The 26,668-nt window shown below is 34.6% G+C and overlaps 1 protein-coding gene across 1 annotated transcript in view; it reads right to left on the reverse strand.

Annotated features, from left to right (window-relative positions):
- ORC5 (origin recognition complex subunit 5) overlaps positions 1-26,668 on the reverse strand; it is a 74,863-nt gene that overhangs the window by 20,650 nt on the left and 27,545 nt on the right. Inside the window, exons 9-12 of the mRNA XM_065938789.1 lie at positions 25,740-25,792; positions 23,735-23,847; positions 22,009-22,056; positions 15,779-15,889 (exon numbers count right to left, since the gene is read on the reverse strand). Coding sequence (XP_065794861.1) covers positions 15,779-15,889; positions 22,009-22,056; positions 23,735-23,847; positions 25,740-25,792 — 325 coding nt within the window. The remainder of the gene's footprint in view (positions 1-15,778; positions 15,890-22,008; positions 22,057-23,734; positions 23,848-25,739; positions 25,793-26,668) is intronic.

Raw genomic sequence — 26,668 nt, forward strand, 5'->3', positions numbered from 1 at the left:
TACTTAAAGAGTATATCTACCTAAAGAAACAAAAGACCTATACATAGAAAACTATAAAACACTGATGAAAGAAATCAAAGAGGACACAAACAGATGGAGAAATATACCGTGTTCATGGATTGGAAGAATCAATATTGTCAAAATGACTATACTACCCAAAGCAATCTATAGATTCAATGCAATCCCTATCAAGTTACCAACGGTATTTTTCACAGAACCAGAACAAATAATTTCACAATTTGTATGGATATACAAAAAACCTCGAATAGCCAAAGCAATCTTGAGAAAGGAGAATGGAACTGGAGGAATCAACCTGCCTGACTTCAGACTACACAACAAAGCCACAGTCATCAAGACAGTATGGTACTGGCACAAAAACAGAAATATAGATCAATGGAACAGAATAGAAAGCCCAGAGATGAATCCACGAACCTATGGACACCTTATCTTCGACAAAGGAGGCAAGGATATACAATGGAAAAAAGACAACCTCTTTAACAAGTGGTGCTGGGAAAACTGGTCAACCACCTGTAAAAGAATGAAACTAGAACACTTTCTAATACCATACACAAAAATAAATTCAAAATGGATTAAAGATCTAAATGTAAGACCAGAAACTATAAAACTCCTAGAGGAGAACATAGGCAAGACACTCTCCGACATGAATCACAGCAGGATCCTCTATGACCCACATCCCAGAATATTAGAAACAAAAGCAAAACTAAACAAATGGGACCTAATGAAACTTAAAAGCTTTTGCACTACAAAGGAAACTATAAGCAAGGTGAAAAGACAGCCCTCAGATTGGGAGAAAATAATAGCAAACGATGCAACAGGATTAATCTCAAAAGTATACAAGCAACTCCTGCAGCTCAACTCCAGAAAAATAAATGACCCAATCAAAAAATGGGCCAAAGAACGAAACAGACATTTCTCCAAAGAAGACATACAGATGGCTAACAAACACATGAAAAGATGCTCAACATCACTCATTATCAGAGAAATGCAAATCAAAACCACAATGAGGTACCATTACACACCAGTCAGGATGGCTGCTGTCCAAAAGTCTACAAGCAATAAATGCTGGAGAGGGTGTGGAGAAAAGGGAATCCTCTTACACTGTTGGTGGGAATGCAAACTAGTACAGCCGCTATGGAAAACAATGTGGAGATTTCTTAAAAAACTGGCATTAGAACTGCCATATGACCCAGCAATCCCACTTCTGGGCATACACACCAAAGAAATCAGATCTGAAAGAGACATGTGCACCCCAATGTTCATCGCAGCACTGCTTATAATAGCCAGGACATGGAAGCAACCTAGATGCCAATCAGCAGTCGAATGGATAAGGAAGCTGTGGTACATATACACCATGGAATATTACTCAGCCATTAAAAAGGATTCATTTGAATCAGTTCTAATGAGACGGATGAAACTGGAGCCCATTATACAGAGTGAAGTAAGCCAGAAAGATAAAGACCATTACAGTATACTAACACATATATATGGAATTTAGAAAGATGGTAACGATAACCCTATACGCAAAACAGAAAAAGAGATACAGATGTACAGAACAGACTTTTGGACTCTGTGGGAGAAGGCGAGGGTGGGATGTTTCAAGAGAACAGCATTGAAACATGTATATTACCAAGGGTGAAACAGATCACCAGCCCAGGTTGGATGCATGAGACAAGTGCTCAGGCCTGGTGCACTGGGAAGACCCAGAGGGAGCGGGTAGAGAGGGAGGTGGGAGGGGGGATCGGGATGGGGAACACATGTAACTCCATGGCTAATTCAAGTCAATGTATGACAAAAACCACTACAATATTGTAAAGAATTAGCCTCCAACTAATAAAAACAAATGAAAAAAAAAATTGAGAACCAGTCCATCAGAACTGGAAATCTTGGGAGATCAATGCCTTGTTTCACAGATGTGAAAACTGACATCATAAAAGGATGACCAGCTTTATCAGCCCCTACTCAGTCACCCCAAACTAATAAATATGTTGGTCATGTTTCAAATTACAGATGCAAAAGTCCTAATGAAAAAGAATATAATATATGTACCATGCAAGTGGTCTACTACAAAATATTTTAGAGTTGTAACAACAAATTTTAAATTAGGTATGTAATCCTAAGAATAATTAATGTATTTAAAGTGTTTAGCCAAAATAGTGCCTCACTTGGGGTATTTATGAATATTAGAAGGTAGTCTCTCAAGACTGTGACTATAGTAAAGAGCCCAGTTCAGTGCTTTTATCTTTTCTTCTACTGCTCTTCAAAATTCCTGAGAATTACACATTATGTAATTGGCATTCACTCTTCTCAGGATCTGGCAGAGAATATTGACAAAACTTGAGAGAAGAGAAATAGAGGTATGGGAAACTACTTAATATTAGTGACCATGGGTAATTAATGGTAGAGGGATTGGAACTTGCTATTAAGTCCAGGCTCTATAGATTAGATATAGACATCAACAGATCTGCATCTACAGACTATAGATACAGGCAGTGTACTGGGCACTTTAACTCCTTTAGTCCTCAAAAGAGTCCAGCCATGAGTCAGTTACTACAAATAAAGCTTATTTCCAGAACAGGAAACAACTTCAGAGAGGTTAATAAATATTCAAGGTCACTGAGCTAATAGCAGTAAAAACTACACGGGATTTGAATACAATCTGAATTTTCAAAGCTTATATTCCGTACACCATTCCAAAAGGAGATGCAGAATACAGGGAAGACATCATTGTAAAAAGACTAAGGGAAGCTTTACAGAAAGCAACAATAAGGAAAAGTGAGCAGAATGACAACTCTGAAAGCACTCCACAGTGAAGGGGGATACCTTGAGTCTGCTGAAGGTTAGAAACGTGGCAGCAAAGACACTGCAGATAAAACAGAGGGAAAAATGCAAATGAAATTGTAACAAAAAAGATAAAGAAACATCTCAATACAGGCAAAAATTCTGCCCCAGGGATATAGGTAATAGCCTTAAGAATCAATAATCAACAATCCTGCGAACAAAATTATCAAACATGAGAGGTCTGATGTCACCAAAGTAATATTAATGTGCCATTTATTAACCTAATGGTGTGTAATCGGCTTCTTAGGTGGCTCTGTAGTAAAGACTCTGCCTGCCTGCCAAGCAGGAGATGCGGGTTTGATCCCTGGGTCAGGAAGATCCCCTGGAGAAGGGAACGGCAACCCACTCTGGTATTCTTGCCAGGAGAATCCCATGGACAGAGGAGGCTGGCAGGCTACAGTTCATGGGTTCAGAAGAGTTGGACACAACTTAGTGACTAAATAACAACAGATGATGTGCAAACCTTTCATAAATGAAAACTAAATATTATATTACACATAAAATTACTGATTTTAAGGCCTAATTTTTAAAAGATAAATTAGGGTGGAGGAAAAAGCACAATTTCTGAAAATCTGAAATTATTAGACAACACTGAAAATGGTATCCCAAAGCAAAATTTCCTATTAAAAATTTCCTGTACATTTGTGGATTAAAGGTAACCTACAAAACAATGACTATAAATCATACAAAATATGCAACAGTTGAATAAAAGTTAGGATAAACATCAAGAATTTTTACTGATCTTTCCTGAAACACTTGAGAATCATTTTCAAGAAATATTGAATTGTTTGAGTAAATTTATATTTCTGTGGGGAAATTATTACTCCCCTTCTTGGTTTCTATTCCCTATGAAGACATATTTCTTTGCCAACAGTTTTCAGATTTTAGGGGAATATACACTGTTCTCCACAGCTGTTTTTGTTGTCTACTGTATCAAGCTCAAATTCAAATGAGTGAAATTCAATTGAATAAAAATTAGCCTAGAAAATGCATTTTTTTCCAGAGTGAGGATTTAGATTCTGGACTACAAGCACAGAATAAAGTTTAAAAAGAAAGCTGTACAAAAAGTCAGTCCCTTTACCTGTAAGTTTAAGGCATATTTTCACTGGTGTTTTTCCTCAAAATGTAAATTCTGGTTTTTAGTCATTGGCTTAAATATAAACGAAACTAAATATCTGAAAATAAATACTCCTATCAAAAAAAATAGTATTTCCTTAGCTTTTATACACATATACCCATATACACACATATACATATATATATGTAGCATATTGACATTAATTAAAGGATTTTATTTTACTTTAGCATAAAATAATGCATCTACCTAATTCAAAAGCCAAAGTTATTTTTCCTCCCTCCGACTAGTGCCTATGTCATGACTGAGGCATTCATAAAGAAAAATAAAAATCTCCTTAAACATAAGATGTTTTAAAATTTACATCTTTAATGGGGTTATACAATATTTGCTAAGTTAATCTTTGCTCTATGTACTATTATGTTCTTTGTTCTCATCCATGTAAGAGATGAGCTGATTATTTATGTCTTAACAATAGGAGTTCATGTACCACAGGGAGGGTTTTTTCCCCTTAATCTGAGAGGCAGTCACTAACAAGCTTCAGCTGGAAGTGCTTGATGTTAAAACAGTGTGAACCTGTTCCTGGGCTAATAAACTATGTTCTTTCTGCCAACAAAAGGAAATCAATTTACAACTGTAATTAAATTTTAACATGCTCATTATTTTTATACTTTCATAGGTTGGTATATATGTTAATTGATTTGTGAAACATCCTAACCTGCTTGTTTTGGAGGAGCTTTACAATCTGAAACGTTAAATTATTTAAATTAAAAAACGTGATACATATCAGTGTGTGAGTTCCACACAACCCAAAAAGAAACACATTTGATTTGATTTCAAGTAATGTGATAATTCATGAACATATGGCATATATCAAGAGTTCAACTGACATTTTTTACAAATAAAAAGTGGAGGTGGTGAGTGCTACAATGGAAGGGAGGGAAATATTTTCAAAGCTAATTCCACTTAAAATCACTTTGAATTTATATATTTTTTTTAGGCAGGGAGTGGATTGTTACTCTTCAAAAACACTCAAATAAAAAGTGCCATGAATGTTTTTACTTAGAGGAACTAAAGATAGCAACTCTAATCTCTGGACCTTTTTAGTACATAAATGACTGCAAATCTTTAGTATCCAGGAAGGCCTTAACTTCATGCTTAAAGAATGGGAAGTCATTCTTTCAATGAATGAATCCCATGTTCAAGGCACTGTGCAAAAGAGAAAAATAAAGACAAACTTTATGCCCACAAAGAATTTAAGGTATCAGGGGAGACAATAATACAATGGCAATAACACAGTATGACTGTTATGCTAGTGATATGTATAAATCCAATTACCCGACTTTAGAAAAGGTAATGACTAATAAGTAGGAAAGGAGGCAAAATGTGAATTCATTAAGAAATGGCACTGTGGGGGATGTGGACCATAAGCATCAAATACAGCTCAACAGTGCTGGAGGACAGCACATGTAACAACACAACAAGAAAAATGGGTGTGCTTTCAGAGAAGTAAGAGCTTACAGTGAATGGTGTACAAGATGAATAAAAGTGGCTGAAAATACTGCCAGTCTGTGGAGGGCCTTACAAGAAATGTTATGGAATGTAGTCTTGGTTCCACATATAATGCAACTCACTAAAAAACCATAAACATAAAAACATATTTACATTTCAAAGATTTTTTTCTGATGATTGTATGCAAAACAAATTTGAAGATGTCACTATCAGAAAGACCAGTTAGGACATTATTTAGGGAATAATTTGGCTTTGGATATATCAAGTATTGATAAAAATGGCACATTCAGGTATGACTGTGCTGTTGGCAATCTGGGTCCAGAGCTAGAGGAAAAGGACTAGAAATTTAGAACTCAAAAGTTAGCATACACGTAGCACTGAAGCAAAGGGAATAAATTAAGACTCCTAGGTAAAACTAGTTCCCTTTCTTATTCCTAATTGTTAGAAATTCAACTCTCCACCACTATTTAGAATGGCCAAAGTGAGGGAGCACCTTAGGTTCTAGAAGTGACTTGGGACTAAAGACCCTAGTTTCTCAAAAGGACTTGGTGCAGCACAAGCTCATGAAAAATATCTACAAATAAGTAGATGAGGCCAATATCCTCCAAAGGACTCTGATCAGCTGTGAGCTGACAAGGAATCAAGATAATTTTTCATTGGAAACCCCCTTAAGCATCAACATTTCTTTTAATCAACTTTTTACAGAGCATTTTACAGCACACATTTCCATAATGTAGACTTTTTCAAATCATTTAACTCCTAAACTGTTCTTATTAAAACTCCCGTCCTCATTAAAATAATTTAGTCATAAAGCTCTATCTAAGGTATGCATTTGCCTATACAGTCTCTGTATTAATAGGTTTACTTGAATAGACATGTATAAGCCCATATTCGTATAAAATTTTGTCCGTTTTCAGCAAAAAATTTGAAAGTCACATAAAATTTATTGGTATTAAACACATTTCCCACTAAAAAATGCGAATAAAGGGTATACTTTTGGTATATTTATTAGAAAGGTAGTTATAAAATACTGCCTACAAAGAGTAAGATTCCAAGACAGTACTCTCTTTAACAGTTAAAAGCATAATTTATACAATTTTTCTATCCCTTAGGCAGTATTTTACATGTCACCCTTAAGCAATGGTTCCATTTTTCTGGAGTTCAGTAAAAATGCCTACTGGTGGGCTGATATATTCATAAAAGGCAAAGTGGTTACACTGAAGAAATTCAACACCAGATTTAGGGAAGGTAGGAGAAAAGTAGGTGTAAACACCATCCTTTTATAAATGAAAATGAGAAAGATTTTATCCCTAGGCAACATAGTAAAATATTCTTGTGCTTTTTATTATCCTTGGTAACACTACTAATACTTGGTAAAATCAGTATTCCTTAAAACAATAGAGCAGCTAGTGAAAACCAACCACAGTTCAACTTTACTCCTTCCAAATATGAAGCATCCCAAAACCGTTTTTAAAAAGTCTCCTGAAATCAGCACTTACAGCAGAGCAGTCTGACAGGCAGAATGGTAACACATCTACACCAAGAGTATCAGGAGACTTCAGAATCTAATTTACTGCCCCGGTGGAGACAGAGCTTCAAGATGGTAAGGCTCTTCACTGCTAGAGAAGAGCCTGCCTCCGTCAAACAGCACTCCTGCTGACCTATTCATCAACAAAGTAGGCTCTAGGCACTATCTTTGGAATGGAATGCCTCACAATTTCAGTTGTGGCTAAGAAAAAAAAAATAGTAAGATTATTAGAAAATGCTATCATTCAGGATATTTTCTATGATTTACATAATTAACCTTAATGGCATCAAGCATTTCAGCTACATATTACAGAGACACTAGAATGTTAGTACAAGTCAAATGAAACACAGAGAAATCACAAAAGAACAGCTTTTCACATTTTCTAATACTCCAGTAACCAGGGAATTTGTTTTTAGTAAAACTGTCCCTTTGGTTCACCAACTTCATTTTCTATAAAAGTAATTCTCATACTTATATCATTTTATATGAATATCCTATATATCTAAATTGTAGGACGTTACATTTTATATTTACCAAGTTTAAATCCTTATCTAACCAATATATGCAATGGATAGTATTTTATTATCTATGATTTCTGAAGTTCTATGATTAGCACTTGATAAATATAACTACTTTTAAAAAAATATAAGCCAAACAATTATAGTATTATATAACATATTAACTTTTAAGGTAAAAAGGTTTTCTAAGTCTATGAGTTTGATTAAAGTGATTTTGGTTAAAAATCTACAAATATAGCTTGAAATACTGCATATAAAAAAGTAACATAATGAGCATAACTTTTAATCAGAAAGTATTTGAAATACAGTCGTGTAACTTGAAGAAACGCCACTTAGTTTATAGTATGCTATGCACAAGAGTATTTATTGTCCCTAATTTAACGAGTTTCAACTTTTAAGAGATAGGTATGACATAGGTATCAAACAATCATGCTGCATATCAGTAAGTTCAAGGACTGTCAGAAGGAAACATTCAACAAATAGGTTTGCTATTTAACTTGGAAGAAGACATTTAAAGGTCTGTATTATGAAAAAGCAGGGACTACTGATGTGAAAAAAATCCTGTTTTAATATATTTGTTCGGGGAAACACACTGACTGAAACCACCTATCCTTGCCAGGTACCATATAACTATTTGCCTGAGGACAGGAGGTTCTGGAAAGGAACACGCAACTAATAAGCCACTATCAACCGCAGAGTTCGGGAAAGGTCAAATGGAGATACCACGCGTCCTGCCACCGCCCAGAATTCTTGCCGGCATCCATCTTGGCTGAGCAATGTGTGCAAAAACAGGAAAGACCCCGAGTCAGAAAGACTGGCCAAAGACAACCAGGAAACTAATTTCACTTCTCATACAGCAAGAAACTGTGGCAGAGCAGTTCTCCTGGGTTCCCTTACTCTACTGCTCTCTGCCTGGGTGCCCCGTCCCAATAAACTCTCTTGCTTTGTCATTTGTCAGCATGTGTGTCTCCCTGGACAATTCATTTCGGAGTGTTAGGTGTTAGACAAGAGCCTCCTTTCAAGGCCTGGAGGGATCCCCATTCCTGCAACATACTCGCTTTAAGTATTAGTTCCTTCAGTATGAATGCCCTCCCAGTAAAAACACATAAACACCATTAACTCTGATATAATTCAGCAGCTGCACATGATACTAATGAATGACAGAGGAAGCCACAGGCTGATTATAAGGTCCTTGAGGGCAAGCACTGCATTTGCTTGACTTCTGTAATCTCTTTATATAACACAGAGTGTGAAATATAATAAGCCCTTAAAAAAATCTGTTAAATGAAATTTTAAGCAGAGAAAGAAAATTTTAATTCCAACTAGTGAAAAAAGATCAAATATTGACTTTGAAATTTGAATTAAATTATATCTAAACATTTTTAATCAAATAAATATGGACAAAATCCCATCACTGAAATGAAATATATGTTCTATACATCTACCTATAATTGAAGAAAAATGCCAAACATTGGTTTTTGGTTGAATAAATAAATGCAACCTTACCTACAATTATTAGCAAAAAAAAGTCCTACAGCTATGGTGAATTAGAGATGAAGCACCTGCTTCAAAAACTCTCCATACATAAAATAACTAAATCATTTTGCTTTCTGATTAATGATAAATTCATTTCAATATTACCAAAATAGCTTAAATATGTCCTATTATCAATAAACCAAAATGTAAATGAGCAAAATACAGATGGTTAATAACTAAACGCTACCACAATTAATGCAATACTTGTGGGAAAAAATAAAGCTGATTTACAACTAAACCTAAGTCCAAACATGACATTGTACAAGAGGCAGTGATCAAGACCATCCCCAAGAAAAAGAAATGCAAAAAGGCAAAATGATTGTCTGAGAAGGCCTGACAAATAACTGAGAAAAGAAAAGTGCAAAAGGCAAAGGAGAAAAGGAAAGATATACTCATTTGAATGCAGAGTTCCAAAGAACAGCAAGGAGAGATAAGAAAGCCTTCCTCAGTGACCAAAGCAAGGAAATAGAGGAAAACAATAGAATGGAAAAGACTAGCGATCTCTTCAAGAAAATTAGAGATAGCAAGAGAATATTTCATGCAAAGATGGGCTCAATAAAGGACAGAAGTGGTATGGACCTAACAGAAGCAGAAGTTATTAAGAAAGGGTGGCAAGAATACACAGAACTATACAAAAAAGATCTTCATGACCCAGATAATCATGATGGTGTGATCACTCACACCTGGAACGCGAAGTCAAGTGGGCCTTAGGAAGCATCACTATGAACAAAGCTAGTGGAGGTGATGGAATTCCAGTTGAGCTATTTCAAATCCTAAAAGATGGTGCTGTGAAAATGCTGCACTCAATATGTCAGCAAATTTAGAAAAGTCAGCAGTGGCCACAGAACTGGAAAAGGTCAGTTTTTATTCTAATCCCAAAGGCAATGCCAAAGAATGCTCAAACTACTGCATGACTGCACTCATTTCACACGCTAGCAAAGTAATGCTCAAAACTCTCCAAGACAGGCTTCAACAGTATGTGAACCGTGAATTTCCATATTTTCAAGCTGGATTTAGAAAAGGCAGAGGAAACAGAGATTAAATTGTCAACGGCCACTGGATCACAGAAAAAGCAAGAGTTCCAGAAAAACATCAACTTCTGCTTTACTGACTACGCCAAAGCCTTTGACTGTGTGGATCACAATAAACTGGAAAATTCTTCAAGAGATGGGAATTCCAGACCACCTCACCTGCCTCTTGAGAAATCTATATGCAGGTCAAGAAGCAACAGTTAGAAATGGACATGGAACAACAGACTGGTTCCAAATGGGAAAAGGAGTACGTCAAGGCTGTATATTGTCACGCTACTTATTTAACTTATATGCAGAGTACATCATAAGAAATGCTGGACTGGATGAAGCACATGATGGAATGAAGATTGCTGGGAGAAATATCAATAACCTCAGAAATGCAGATGACACCACCCTTAAGGCATAAAGCAACGAGAAACTAAAGAGCCTGTTGATGAAAGTGAAAGAGGAGAGTGGAAAAGTTGGCTTAAAACTCAACATTCAAAAAACTAAGATCATGGCATCTGGTCCCATCACTTCATGGCATAAAGATGGGGAAACAGTGAAAGCCTTTATTTTGGGGGGCTCCAAAGTCACTGCAGATGGTGACTGCAGCCATGAAATTAAAAGACACTTGCTCCTTGGAAAAAAAGCTATGACCAACATAGACGGCATAAGCATAGACGTTACTTCGCCAACAAAGATCCATCTAGTCAAAGCTATGGTTTTTCCAGTAGTCACATATGGATGTGAGAGCTGGACTATAAAGAAAGCTGAGCACCCAAGAACTGATGCTTTTGAAATGTGGTGTTGAAGCAGACTCTTGAGAGTCCTTGGACAGCAAGGAGATCCAACCAGTCCATCCTAAAGGAAATCAGTCCTGAATATTCATTGGAAGGACTGATGCTGAAGCTAAAACTCCAATACTATGGCCACCTGATGTGAAGAACTGACTCACTGGAAAAGACCCTGATGCTGGGAAAGATTGAAGACAGGAGGAGAAGCGGACGACAGAGGATGAGATGGTTGAATGGCATTCCCCACTCAATGGACATGAGTTTGAGTAAGCTCCACGAGTTGGTGATGGACAGAGAGGCCTGGTGTGCTACAGTCCATGGGTTGCAAAGAGCTGGACAGGACTGAATGACTGAACTGAACTGATAAGTGCAAAAGTATTCCAATATACAGTATCATGTGAGTTCAAAAGAAAATAGAAATGGAAATGCATATTTTTGAAAAAATATACTACACATTATTACCCTTGGCTCCAAAATGCTCCTTATTTATACTCTTTGAAATGAAAATAAATTTATTATTTTTTTTTGAAAATAAATTTATAAGGATATTTTCACTTAAAATTTTTCTTAGTAAACTATGTATAACTAAACAAGAATTATGCTCCTTTTCTTATCTTCCAGTTGTTTCTAGAAATTAATTCACAGTGCACTGCTCCATATAATTAATTAAAGAGACAAGTTATTATTTTAAAACTCCCAAACTGCAGAATTACAGTAACTACCTTCAAAAGTAATTTTTCAAAATGCTAACTGATTAAATAAGATCAATAATAATGTGATATAAGCATATGTGTAACTGAATGTCCTTAATTTTTTAAAGATAATTTTCCTTTTAATTTTAGAAACCTGTATCAATAATTTCAGAAATAAATTCTTCAGCAATTCTATCCTCTGGGAAAAGATAAAGTGATATGGCTTAATATTTTAAAATAAGTGATATATCTGACAACCTTAAAGAACCATACTTTTACTGCTTTCACCTAACTAAGATTATGGAGGGAGTTGGCAAGGTTGAATAAGAGAAGACACAGAAATATCAAAACAGTGAAATAAATCATTCAAGCTTCTGAACAAATTTTCATTTTTTTCTTCAAGATTAAAAAAAGACAAAAAAGATTTAAAAAGATAAATTAAAAGCATAACCTAAAATAATAAATTACTACAAAACAAATCCTTAAAACAGTTATAGGCAGACAAAATGAATAGAAAAATAATCTTTTACTATCTTATACAGACATATGATAACCAATAAAAAGCAATTTAGTTTTCAGTAGAAAATATTCATGCAACACAATTCCTTACATTTTTATTTACATTTTAATGAAAGAGGAGAAGTGTGATTGTGCTCATGTAACAGTAAATATCTTCAGGATTTTTTTTCTTCAAATAAACCAATGTATCAAATCAACAAACAGCTCTCTCTAAATATCAAAGACAATATTAACAAGTAAAAACTAGATTTTCCTGCTCATCTTACAGCTACAATGCAACAATATTGCCATCTAGTGTTCATATCAAATAAGTACTTCCAATATAAATATCCTAGTTTTGTTTTGCACTTAAAAGTTAAAGACAAACTGTCATTCCTATGGGCAAACAGTATAGTTTTGATGGATAAGTAAAAGGAGAAAAAAGAAGTCAGTGAGAGACAATGGGGAGAAAAAAATACAAGGTACATGGGAGACGTACCTCTCTTTTGGATGCAATTTCTGCCACATTTTGTTCTTAAAGACGGTATTTTTTTTTTTTAATTTTCTTATTCTATTGACCGAACAAAAGTAAACATAAACTTCCTAGAATTAGTTATATAGTCACCCTTCAACATCCTGGGGATTGGTTCCAGGACACCACCCACCAGCTCTCCATACCAAAATCTGAGGACGCTCAAGTACCTTACATAAAAGAGCATGTTGTTTGTGTGTAACCTAGTTACATCCTCCCACACACTTTAAACCTTTTCTAGGTTATCTTTAGTACCTATACAATGTAAATGCTATTAAATAGTTGTAAATGCTATGTAAATAGTTCCCAGTAAAGCAAATTCAAGTTTTGCTTTTTGGAATTTTCTGGATTTTTTTTTCCCGAGTATTTTCAATCTGTGGTTGGCTGACACTATGGATGCAGAACCTACGGATATCTATTCCTTTGTACCATCTCCTCCAACCTTTGTATCCCAAATGGAATCACTGAGATCAAGTCCTAAATGATTTTTCATCAAATAAACATAAATTCACTTAAAGCAGTATTTTAAATATACAAAATTTATCATTTTGATAACTGCTAACTAGAAGAGATAAAGAATGAAAAGGCTGAGGTCGTTAAAGTTGAAAAGAATTTTGCTTCATTAAAACACAAAGATAGATTTTATGCTAAATTGCTTAAGTACAACATTATAGACATTACTGAAAACAAAGACCGGTGACACTGTTCATCTATAAAAGTCTCAGAGTAGCTAGTAGATCCCTAAATCAGCAGCCTATCATTGTTTTGATTGTACATCCCTATAAACCTACATCTGCTGCTAGGAAATGCTCTACCAATGTTAGGTAAATAATGTAAGGTGTGACGTGTGGTAGTGGCAGTGTTACTTACTACTATGTCACAACTAAAATTACTTACTACTATATCACAACTAAAATAGCTGTAATTTTAGTAGTGGGGCTACTATATAATCCCACTTATTCTCAACTCATCGGGTGTGACACTTCACAAATGTGTGTCTTACAGGTCACGTTTCTCTAGTGTAATGGTTATCACGTTCACCTCACACAAGTGTGTCTTTTTTTCTCCTAGTCCCACACTTTGGTCATATTGTCCTCCCTCTTAAAAGTTCTATAAATCCTATTCATTGGATATAAGGTGTCAGCTAATTCTATTATTATTTTTCCTTTTTTATTTACGCATTTTTGTACAACAAACACATATCATTTATATAAATTAGAAATAGCAGTATTTAAGAAAAAAAATCCTCCTCACTAGCCTAGCTCCATTTTTTGCCTTTACTGTGATGCCTTCAAGTTCTCTCCTCTTGTCCAATCCAGAAGTGACCTCTTTTTACTGTAAACGTTGCAGCAGTACCATCTAGCATTCACTCACAGCCTTACAATACTACTTTTACGTACATGTTTTTTTATCCTCCTAAAACATAAGGTCTCTGAAAGAAAGAAACTCCCATTTATCATCCTTATATGTGTCTCCCACAAAAGTAATTTTGGGGCACCTAAGAAGTATTAATAATTATACATGATGCAAACGTCTTTCTGCTCTGTTTAGAAGCACTGTGCTTCACTTCTCTGGGCTTTAATTCTTGAAGATTTACTCACTTAGTCATAATGAGAAAGCCATTTCACCTCTTGAGGCTAAATTCCTTACAATAAAGATCAAGTATTATATGTAGAAAGCTATTAATAAAATGTACAATTTGACTAAAAGCTATTAATAAAATGTACAATTTGACTAAAAACTAATTTCAGACAAAGCATTTATATGTATAATAAACATATACATATATATCATAAAAAATTCCTGTAATACATATTAAAACTGAATTAGATTTTTTAAATTATCAACATTAGGGCAACCATACACCTACCCATCTAGCTAGTTATTTATATAACTTAAACCAAAAATGTAATAAATGTATATACAATTTTCTATAAAGCTGACTTACATAAAAATTATCAGTGTGCTAAGCACACTGAGAATATACCTATTTTTGGTCACCAGACTTCTTTAAATGAAGCATTAAAGGTTATCATCATGCATTAGATTATAAAATCTAACATCTATTCACAAACCATACTTATTTGCAGTAAATTGAAATGTAAATGCTGTTATTTACATGTTTTCAACCTAAAAACATATATACATAAAACAAAATGCTAACTGAAACATCTGAGGTGACACTGTTTTTCCATAAATACTAGTGCCATCATTTTGTCTTTTCTTCTATCCATTCACACCATGTGCTAAGTATTGTTTTTCTGAACCATTTAAGAGATCTATTGTGACTCTATGTATTTTTTTAAATTATTTTATTTATTTTTGGCTGTGCTGGGTCTTTGCTGCCATGCGGGCTTTTCTCTAGATACACCAACTGGGGGCTACTCTGCAGTTACAGCGTGCAGACTTCTCATTACAGTGGCTTCTCTTACTGCAGAGCATGGGCCCTATGGTGCAGGCTTCAGCAGTTGCAGTTCATGGGCTCAGCAGCTGCAGCTCCCAGGCTCCAGAGCAGAGGCTCAATAGCTGTGACATGCGTGCTTAGTTGTTCCGGAGCATAAAGGATCTATCCGGACCAGGGACTGAACCTGTTTCCTGCATTGGCAGGTGGATTCTTTACCACTGAGCCACAGGAAAAGTCTGTGACTATATTTTCAATGAACAGGTTTTTATTAAACGTTATTTAAAAAAAAAAAAAAAGAAGCTTAACTACTTTATAAACGTCATGTTTCCTATTTTTAAGCTACTGCTGCCACCTAGTGAAAAGTTTGAGAACTTAATCATTTTGGAAACCATCACTTTTCATAAAAATGCGTATTGTCAACTTGCAAAGCATACATGTGAGGAATAAGAATATTATAGATCATTTTCTTACAAATACATTTCTTAAACTTGTTTGTTACATTTCTATATTATAATCAACAATCATGAAGTCATTTTTTAATCAGCAAGATAATCATTATTAAATTTCTTTATTAAAAAAGAAAAAGCCTAGAAACATCAAGCTGTTTCTGTCAGTTATATCTTAAGTATACGCAAATTCAGTGATACCCTCAAAGACTGTATATTTTGAATTTCAATTACTTACCAAGGACAATGTTCATTTTATAGTAGTAAGATATGCAGACCAAATATCTAAATGTCTGGAACTCTACTGACACACTACCTGAAGAATTCCATAAAGATAAAGAAAATATATAACAGCCTATCATTAAGCTTACCTGGGAGAAGATATTTGCTGTTGGAGCAACTCTGCTGTCCACAATACTATATAATATTGCTAATAATCTGTCTAATGGAAATGGTTTTGGTCCGAGGAGATGATTGCTTGTCTGTAAGAAAAAAGAACATGGATTTCCTCTTACAGCAGAACACTTGCTTTCTGTATTATAAATGCCCAATAACAACATAATTATACTGTACACAGTTCCCCACAGAGGCTAAGAAATCTAACTGGCAGTCTCCAAGTTAAAATTTTACCTGACATGATAATGATTTATTTTCCAATGCTGTCTTCAAGATGTTCTGACTTAGCATCAACAAACATTAAAGAATTCACAAGTCATCCAGTGTAGTTCCAAACATCACCCCTATTTTGCTGCTGTAACCAGATATTAAGTGATTTAGCCAAGTCATTTGTCAAGATAGTGCACAATCAAAAGTAGGGTCTAGGCCCTAATCCCTAGACTATAATTTACTACTAACTCCTCACCACTCCTCTTTGTGGCACTTCCTGAAAAATGTATTTGTTCAACATTAACTGTTCTAAAAAGACGAGTTATAGCAAATACAAGCTTAGAAAATGAATGCAGTGTTTCATAGGATGTGAATAAGCTGTCAGTTTGAAACAATGTAAAATTTATTAAAAAATTTTAAGACTGTAAAACGTTCATACTTGTCTATAGTCAATAGTACAATTATTTCTTACTGGAAAACTGCAGTGCTCAAGAGTCTATAGATAATTAGATTAGATTAGATAATTCTATCAGATAATTTTAGTAGCAGTCTAAGAATTTAAGTACTCTATATGAGCAAGGGCAAATAAATGGGAAGCTTTATTTACATGCATGGGATTAACCATTTCTTTAAAAGAATAAGTTTTTTTTAAAAAACCTACTCAGAATTACAAAAAAAGTAATTTATACCAGCTACTGATATCTAAAAGATAGTTTAGAAATCATTTTCCAGGTCTTAAAGTTTATATTCTTTTCTTGTTAAACACTTCAAACATTGAGAAAATATACCAGTGTACCCGCCACCCAATTTCAACCACATCCAAATATTATGCAATTTGTACAAAAAAAGCATTTGATGATGTTACAAACTGAAGACCCCTGGCACCCCTTCCTTATCTCATTCTCCCTTCCCTCTTGAGAAGGAATTGTTCTCCAGAATTTGGTATTTTTATCATTTTCATGACAGTTTTAAAACTACTACTATATACGTGGGTTTCCCTGGTGGCTCAGTGGCAAAGAATTTGCCTGCCAATGCAGGAGATGAGGGTTCAAACCAGGGGTCAGGAAGAGTCCCTGGAGAAGGAAATAGCAACCCACTCTAGTATTCCTTTTCTTTTTTTTTAGTTTATTCAGTTGGAGAATAACTACTTTACAATATAATGATGGTTTTTGCCATACATCAATATGAATTGGCCAAAGGTATACATGGGTCCCCTCCATCCTGAACCCCTTTCCTACCTCCCTTCCTACCCTGTCCATGTCACAGAGCACCAGCTTTGGGTGCCAATGAGGGTCAGAGTTTGTCACCACAGAACTACCCAGCCTATCCTAATCAATGTAAAGTACATTCAAATATTGACTTTGACATGATCTAACTGCAGAATTTATAGGCTCTTATATTTCCACACCATCACTCAACACTTGGAGCCGTAAAGACTCTGTTTTAGTTTTGCTAATATTAAGAGTATAAAATAATATCCCAGTGTTGCTTAAAGTTGCAATTCTTGGGACTTCCTTGGTGGTCCACTGGGTAAGAACCCGCCTGCCAATGCAGGGGATACGGGTTCGATCCCTGGTCTGGGAAGATTTCTCATGCCACAGGGCAACTAAGCCCTTGTGCCTCAACTACTTAAGCCTGGGCACCCTAGAGCCTATGTTCCACAACAAGAGAAGCAACTGCAATGATAACCCATGCACTGCAACTATAAAGTGGCTCCCACTCACTGAGATTACAGAAATCACACACGCAGCAACGAAGACCTAGTGCAGCCAAAAATAAATAAGCAAATAAATAATAAATTGTATATTTAAAAGTTGCACTTCTTTCATTAGTCAATGAGGGTGATAACCGTGTCATGTTTATAAGACACTTCAAGTTCCTTTTTGTTTCACTTACCCATTTATTTACTGGACCTTTGCCTTTTTCTCATTTGTTTGTATGAGTTTTTAAAAATCCTAGATAATAATCATTTGTCAGTTGTATGAGTGCTAGAACAGTATACCAAACATCACAGCGGGCTTTGGATTCAGAAAGTCCAGGAACTGGATACTGGTACTAATGATACTAACTATATAATCTCAGGCAAGTTACTAAATTTCTCTTTAATATTCAACTTAATCATCTAGAAAATGAGGATAATGATAGTAACTACATTCATTAACTCATTTAGAATTAAGTAAGGTCATACACAGAGTCTACAGTGTTTGGCTTACAGTGCTCAACAACTTTTATTATTATTATCATTATATACTTATTTACATTTTTTCTTATCCACACAAATGCCTCGAAAACAGATGTTTTATTTACCTTTTTCATCCCTAGAACTTGGGAGTTTTAGTTTAAAAAATGAATGGATGAAAGGATAATGAATGAAATTATGTTAGAGGGAAGAAAGAAAAAAATAAAGGTAAAAGTTGAGCTATCAAAATGGAACTGGTGTCCCTGTCCTCATTAACACTTAGAAGTGACTTGAAAATAGTAAAAATTATCAAATTCCTGAAGTGTTGGGAGTAAAGTAGGAGGCAATTCAAGCTGAGAATCACACTGCAAAATGCCACCAAAACTTTTCTAATTTTCACTTATTTTATGATTAGAAAACACATTTCCACACATTTCCAATTTAAAATTAAAGTGTTCCAGTGCCCTTTAGGGCATATGACATTTATCTTCTTCACAGAACTGATTCTGTGTTCTATAAACACAAATTGGCTTCCCACCTAGAGAGAAAGTCAAAGTGTGAGAAATACCTCACCACAGATTCACCATAGCTCATTAGAGAATGAAGATCTGTACGAATAAACAGGTGAAAAAAGAAACCAAATAAAATAAATGTTTGAGGAGATAAAATGGAATCAAAACTGGCATCAAGTCAAATTAAGAAAAATAGAGCCTGGAACATAAACTTGGAGTTACATATATTTATACCAGAAAAAACTAAAACTAGGAGCAATGAAAAGAAGTTTAATTGAGGGGAACAGAACTATGAATGAGGAAAGGAAAAATGTTGTTTTTCCATATAAACTAACTGGCAAATAACCTGGTATCACATACATGCATTAGTTGAATTGAAAAGTAAAATCTTAGAAAAATGAGTACATCTTAAAAAAATGAAGGTACATAGAGAAAAATACAAGTGAAGAAACACAACAAATTTAAAACAACTGTTAATGATAATTATTTGTATGGTTTGCTTTTTTTAAAGATTAAATCAAATCTCCTTTAATTTAAATAAGGAAATAGAATTGAGCTCATATGGTTTGCTTTTAATGTTTGATCCCTTGATTAAATTGAAAGCTTCAAGAGAGCTGAGACAATGGTTCTTTTGTTCTCCACTTTGTCTATAGCCTCTAGCAGAATGCTTGGCATAAAGTAAGCATTCAATAAGATTTCAAGAGGAGAGGCAACAAAAATACAAAGGAACTACTAAGTGTATACAGATTTCAGTAAGTTAGTTCAGATTTTAAAATGACATGAACCAAAGACAAGAGGCTACTTCAAAAATCAAATCTATAAGAATATCGAACTATCATTCACTTAGAACTAAAAACACCCTCACAATGTCTTCGCTCATACAGTTCCCTCCCCATCAAGTCTATCTTCCTAGACTTGTACAAATCCATTCATTTCACAAGAACGGTCTAAAGTGCAAGCTCTTTCACAGTTCTCTCTGATCAGCATTCATATATCTCCCTCTTCAACATTCTTAAATAATTTTCTAAAGAGTAAGGCCTAAAATCTCTTAGCTCTATGTTCATTCTTTGATTTTCTTCATTCATTCATCCAATTTATTCATTTGTGCAATAAACACGCACCAGTTACCACCAAGTACTGAGATACAGAGAATAAGATGAGCTTTCTTCCCTTAACCGCTGAGCGAGGAAATTCTTCCACAATCTGGCCTCAATTGATTTCTCTCAAACTCACCATATACTACAGCCACCTGTATTTCACTATGTCATTTATAAATCCTATACTTTCTCACCTGTACTTCTTGGTATTTCTTCAATCAGTGTATCATCTCTGTCCATCTCTGAATATCTAATCCTCACCATTCTTGAGTGCCCACTCAAAATGCAAGTCCTACTACAAATCCTTCCCTCACTACCTCAGCCAGAAGTACTTCCTTCTCCTAATAATCCTTTATGACCCAAAGCATCTACACACATAAGAAAGAGGGTACAAAATCAATGATCTCCCTATAGCAGAGAGCATAATCAGAGATGTCTCAGTGAAAGGGCGAATTAGAAAAGTCTTTCCATGCCAAGCAAATGGATTTGATAAGGAAATTTGCCTGCCAAACTCTAGCTCTGTGAGAATGGAGGAGAAAAGTCTTCCTTGAGACTTTTAACTAGAAGCCAGAGATAATTCTGATGTGGAGGCAGAAATCACAGTATCTTTGTGGTCTGAAAGCACCCAGGCAGAAAACTAAATTTAAAATGATCCCAAGTTACTGGTGTTTCTAAGTGCTTGCATAGAAGCAGACGTAAAACTTGCCTAAAGGAACACCCCTCAGGCCTCAAGAATGCCACCATTTAAATTAAGCCAACAACCAAAAATAATAAAATACTCAGGAAGCAGGATATTATGTGCACAGGTCAGCAAAAATAGAAAATGTAGAATTAGACTGAGACTGATATTTAGTGTCTCAGCAAGACATGCTAGAGAGAAGGGACACTTGTGTGTGTTTGTGCATGCTCTGTCATGTCTGACTCTCTGTGACCTCACGACTGTAGCACACCAGACGCCTTTGTCCATGGGATTTTCCAGGTAAGAATACTAGAGTGGGTTGCCATTTCCTATTCCAGGAGAGAATAGAGGAGAGGCAATATTTGAAAAGTTAATGACTAAGACTTTACCAGAATTAAAAAGGCATCATTATTCCAAATAGGAAGCAAATTAATGCCAAGTAAAAAGAAATTCAATCCCAGATATATCACAGTGAAACTCAAAGAACACTAAAGTAAAAGGAAAAGAGAACTTGAAAGCACCCAGAGAAAACAAGAATAACATAAGAATAACAGAGTCACAGCAAGTGCTTTTTTTTTTTTAGCAGCAGCAGCAAAGACAGTAAAACAATGTCCTCAATTCAGAAGTGTAAGCTAAGTAAAACGGTTTTTAACAATAAAAGAGAAACAAAACTCTCAGTTTCTATAGTGCTGTCTATAGTTCAAACTCCTCTAGTTTCTGTCAAGAAAAGTCACAGAGAGATCTGAAGAGACTAAATGCTCCTTTCACCAATTTCAATCTTGCCCCACAACCGTACCTACAAAGGAGCATATTGCTTCTAATTCTTAAGCATTGTCCAGATTCCTCAGGTCAAATCAGCTTGTTTGGAGCACTACGTTTCAATCTTCCCTGATCTGTTTATGTGTGTGCCTTAGTTGCTCAGTAGTGTCCAACTCTTTGTGACTCCATGGACTACGCTAGCTAAGCTCCTCTGTCCATAGAACTTTCCAGGCAAGAATATTGCAGTGGATTGCCATTTTCTCCTCGAGAGGATTTTCCTGACCCATGGGTCGAAACCTGGTCTCCTGCATTGCAGGCAGATTCTTTACCATCTGAGCAACCCGGGAAGCCCCTGATCTGCTTAGTCACCTGTACATCTACCAGCCAACTTCAAATCTTACAGATCTCTGATCTGCTTAGACCTTCTAAGTTTTACCTTTTAACTTCTTCAACGCCATATCTGTGGGTATTTCAAAGGGGACAAGAGGAATACATGCTATATTTAACTGAAAATTCCAGTGTGAACTTTTTCATCTATTAACTCACTAAAAAAAAAATTTTGTCAACTCACTTTTATCTCTAGAACCAGCTCACCTGAATTGTGCCTCCCCAATCACCATATTCTACATAATAAAATACTATTACATTATGATGGTGCCATATCAATACAAGTAACTTCTGATAGCCAAATGGCTAATACAATTATGCATTTACCTACTTTTAATAATATCCTAAATTCGTAAGTTTTTCATTAGAGAAATTACAATACCTTTTCGTGTTTCTTTAAAAAATTGGTTTTCTTGATTTTCCCATGATGCTGCAATTAAGATAAATAATTTTTAAAATAAAAGATAGGACTCCATAAAACAGAAAGCACAGTTTGTTTAAAACATGGTACACACAATACTAATTTATGTATCTTGGGCTTTATTATTTTATTCTATTTATTGCCTAAAATATCACCTTAAAATATCAACATATTTTAGACTTTTAAAATCAGATTTTGATCATGAACAAGATTACCTTTGCATGTAAAGAGGTTTTAAAATAAAAGTGATACTTCCTAAAGAATGTATATTGATTTATTACAGCACATTTATTTCTATAAAAGTAAGACTTACAAAGATTAATGAGTTTTCATTCATTCTATAAGGTAAGTGGTCAATTCACATAAAATTGAGGGCATTTAGTTAAGTACTTGGATTTAAGAGTGGAGAAAAAAAATAGATGGCAGTCCTTGCCCTCTTTACAAGAAAGACTAGTGGTAGAGACAGGCAAAAAGGAAATAGATAAAAATGTATTACAATACATTTAATAAGTCAAATTGCATAGCTTTTCAAAAAGAAAACAATTCTAAAATGAGATTTCTTTCCAATTAATATACATGCAAAGGCTCCTGAATGTTCCAGATAACAGTGTATGGAGCATATTATACTATAATAGGAGCTTTAGAATAATAAAGGAGTTACCACCCTTTAAATTATTCCCATCTCTCTTATTTTTAACAAAACCTATTTATTCTTTTTTAAATGTACAATTATTACTGAACTCCTCTGTGAAATTACCTAGCTCACCCACTTAAGTTGTTATCTTAAAGTGAGAAATAAAGAATAAATGATTCAAGGGGGAAACAAAATGAATAGGTGGAATTCAAGCACTCAGAGATTGGAGAGGAAGGAATTCTAGATGGAGAAACCAATGTAAAAAAAGATTGGAGAGTTAGATGGAAAAACAGCCAATATCTGGAAAGAAAAGTTCAGTTTGACTGAATTTTGTATTAATTAGCTTGTAACTGTACATGCCTAGGATGTGTAGCAAAATGTATCTGGTTGCAAGGATATTTTTCACCCATTTGACATAATGAATTGGTAAAAGAGAGTAAGTGATTATATGGGGAAGAACAGCTGAGTTCATTATGGAAAAAGAGAGTTGGTGTTTCCTTAGGAGGAAGGTGACTGAAGAAATGGCTCATGCATTCCAAAGAAACTCTGTTTAGAAGTTTGTTAAGTGTGAGGAATGCTCTGTTGATGGATAAAGCTCTGAAGGCCTGTGGATTTTATTATCTATATTCATTTCAGGAAAGACTTGTCTGTTTTTTGCTGTCATTTTCAGATTAATCTGTCTTTCAAAATTCAGCAACCAACGCCACCTCCTCCATGAAGCCTTCTTTCCTCAACACTTCCTGCAAGTTGTTTATCAATCTTACTAGACACTAATACATCTTTCTCAGCTCATTTGCTCCATCACGTCTCCACCCCAAAAGTGGCACTCATTCATTAATATCCTAAAGAAAGTTCTCAATTAACATTGCTGATTGGCAAAGGAGAAGTGAGAAACAAAGGATAAATGATTAAAGAAACACAAAATCTTTAAAGAATGAACCCGAAGGATACCAATCTTTTATTCTAATCTCTGTCCCTTATAAATTTATAGGAGTTGAGGAATTTCAAAATATTCCCTATTTATTCAAAAATAAAGTGAAAAGAAATGATTACCTTAAGGAAAAACCTCTTGTCAGTTCTTGTTGGATTATAAGAAGCGAGGTATGCAGCAATTAGGATAAATTTAGAGTAGTACGGAAGTTCCACATGAGTATATGCTGAAAGACCTATACAACAAAATACATTTATGAAGTATTTAATAGGTTACCATTAGATTTTAAGTATCATATCTTTTCTCACTTATGTATTGACTTCCATATGGTATCCTGTAGTCAAAAGATTTTTAAGTGCCCTGACCTTAAAATGCCATGATAATGATGGTGGTAGGGGCAAATATTAATGATATGTTTTATTCATTCTGTTATGTGTTATAACGATATGCTCTGCTTACTGTTACATGAAGTCTAAATCCTATCCATCCTGCCCTTCAAAGCTACACTCCACTAAACGTTCCCTGATCCTCCCCTACCACACCAAAACAGAAAATTTACCTCTACTATGAATTCTCACTTTGTATATATTTATGGTCCATGTAACTTTATATAAAGAATTAATTAAACATAAGTTATATTTCTTACTAACCTTCAGTGTTTACTGAGGGAGATAAGTTTAATGTATTTTTGTATCCTTACAGTACCTTATACAAAAGAATGAATGGACAAATAAAACAGTAGTCAGTCAAGCAGCAATGATTTTTAGGGGAAGGGAAAATGCAAGCTGATATTTGCTGAATATCTAGCATGTGGAAGACACTGTGCTAGGTGCTTTACTTAAGCATCTTTGAATATATGCAGTAATTTAATGGTAGGTATTCTTTCCATTTTAGATGAAGACATTGAGTTGGTCTAAAGGTCACACAGGCAGTAGAGCAGACAAACTATTGCAGATTTTTAACTCCTGCATCTATTTCTTTCATTACAGCACACAACTAAAAATGATTTGTAGAGCATCTCAAGCATTTAAAAACCAAAACAGAATCTCAATATCTTCCATACTACTTTCCCCACCACTGGCTACTGACCCAAAATATTTTGGATGGTTTTCTTTGTTGTTGTTGTTTCTAAATAAAAGTAAAGTTGACCCTTAAATAATGGAGGCTATTTGTGACACCCCACTCTTATACAGTAGAAAATCTGCATATAACTTCGACTCCCCCAAAACTTAACTAATAGCCTCTTGCTGACTGGAAGCCTTAATGATAATGTCAACAGTCCGTTAACATATATTTTGTATATGTATACCTATATGTATTTTATGCATTCATGATATACTTAACTTTTCCTTAATTTCTTTCTTTTTGATATGTATAGGCTATGCAGTTCATTCATGAGTTTTTCCAAATTGCTGAATATCTCCAAAAAAATTTACAATATATTTACTGAAAAAAATCTGTGTTATAAGTAGACCTCTGCAGTTCAAATATATGTTGTTCAAAGATCAGCTGTAATTCTACTGGGATAAACCCAAGGTAACGGTTTCTTTAAAGGAAACAAAAGCACAAAGCTTTCAAAATATAACCAAATGAAATGTAATCCTCAAACTAAATTAACATAAAATTGAATTTTATTCCATAAAACTCATGGAATACATATACACTGAGATAAAATGAGGTATACAATTGATTGGTTTAATACAAGCATTTAAAGAAATATAAACTGCTTGGTTTTCATATGATATAACCCAACATGTAAAAAATAGAAAACTGGTATTCAAACTTCATTTTCTCCCATTACACTGCAGTACTGCTTAAAAGAAAATCAGTAATTAGAAGATCATGGTAGCTTAAATCATTATTTAAAACATCATGGTAGCCTGTGGGAATTCCCTGGTGGTCCAGTAGTTAGAACTAAGTGCTTTCATGCCAGGGACCAGGTTTGGTCCCTGGTTGGGGAACTAAGATACTGTGATACAGCAAATAAACAAATAAATAAATAATGGTAGCCTGTAAACTATCTTTTATAACACTACTAATGCTCTTTAGTGTAAACTTTAGTATCTTGATTACGAGTAATCATTGAAGAAGTGTCTCTGGTAACTGTCTCAACACTTTCTTTGATACCTTTCAGTTGTCCTGGATCTGTGTCATCTTTCTGTAGCTTTTCCCATTGCGAACTGGAAAAAAAAAAAACCGGAAGGGTAATAATGGATTGAAAACATATAAAATCAATATACTAAAAGCCCTAGAAAAACATAATTTTGTTTTGATTTGACAAAATACATTAATTACCTTATAAACAAGACAAATAATATACACATGTTGGTACTGCTACAAAACCACTTAGTGTATATTAGAACAATATAAAATTATATATCAATGCCCAGATGTTAATTTTTTCAAAAATCTTTTTTTCTGATCACAATTATAAATTTATCAAAAAGCATCAACTGATACTATTGATTTAATTTAGCAAAAATTGTTATTATACATGTGTGAATGATAGTCACAGGTAGCAAGGAAAATAGTTGAGTCATTTACAGGGAAGTAGTTTCAAATGTACCAGGAGATATCACCAGGCTTAGAATGTCATTTCTCTGTTACACTGCTGGAGAGTCTCACTGGCCCTTTATGTCACAATATGATAAAAAAGAAACTACAAGCATTATATGTGCTATTATTATAAAGGTAAACAGCTGAAACAAAAATGCAAACTGCCCTAAATACCAATTTTGTTTTCAAAAAGACACAGAAAATAATCACATGAGAGATTCTGCAAACTAATCAACGACAATCAAACATATATGTTTCCTATCAATAAACACAAATGGGTACACCCCAATAAAGAACAATATTTTCAGAGTGCCTCACTAAAGCAGGAGATCAAATTAGCAATGCTGATTTCTATGATCTATATCTAAACATACTATAGATTATATATTAATTGCATATATAGTGATATATGTGTATACAGACATACTTGTGAAAGATGATGAGAACAAATTAGAAATTACCTATGTGATTAGGAAAGAAGTGAAAGGGATAATGGGGTG

This window comes from Muntiacus reevesi, chromosome 6, assembly GCF_963930625.1.
Source record: "Muntiacus reevesi chromosome 6, mMunRee1.1, whole genome shotgun sequence".
NCBI classification, from domain to species: domain Eukaryota; kingdom Metazoa; phylum Chordata; class Mammalia; order Artiodactyla; family Cervidae; genus Muntiacus; species Muntiacus reevesi.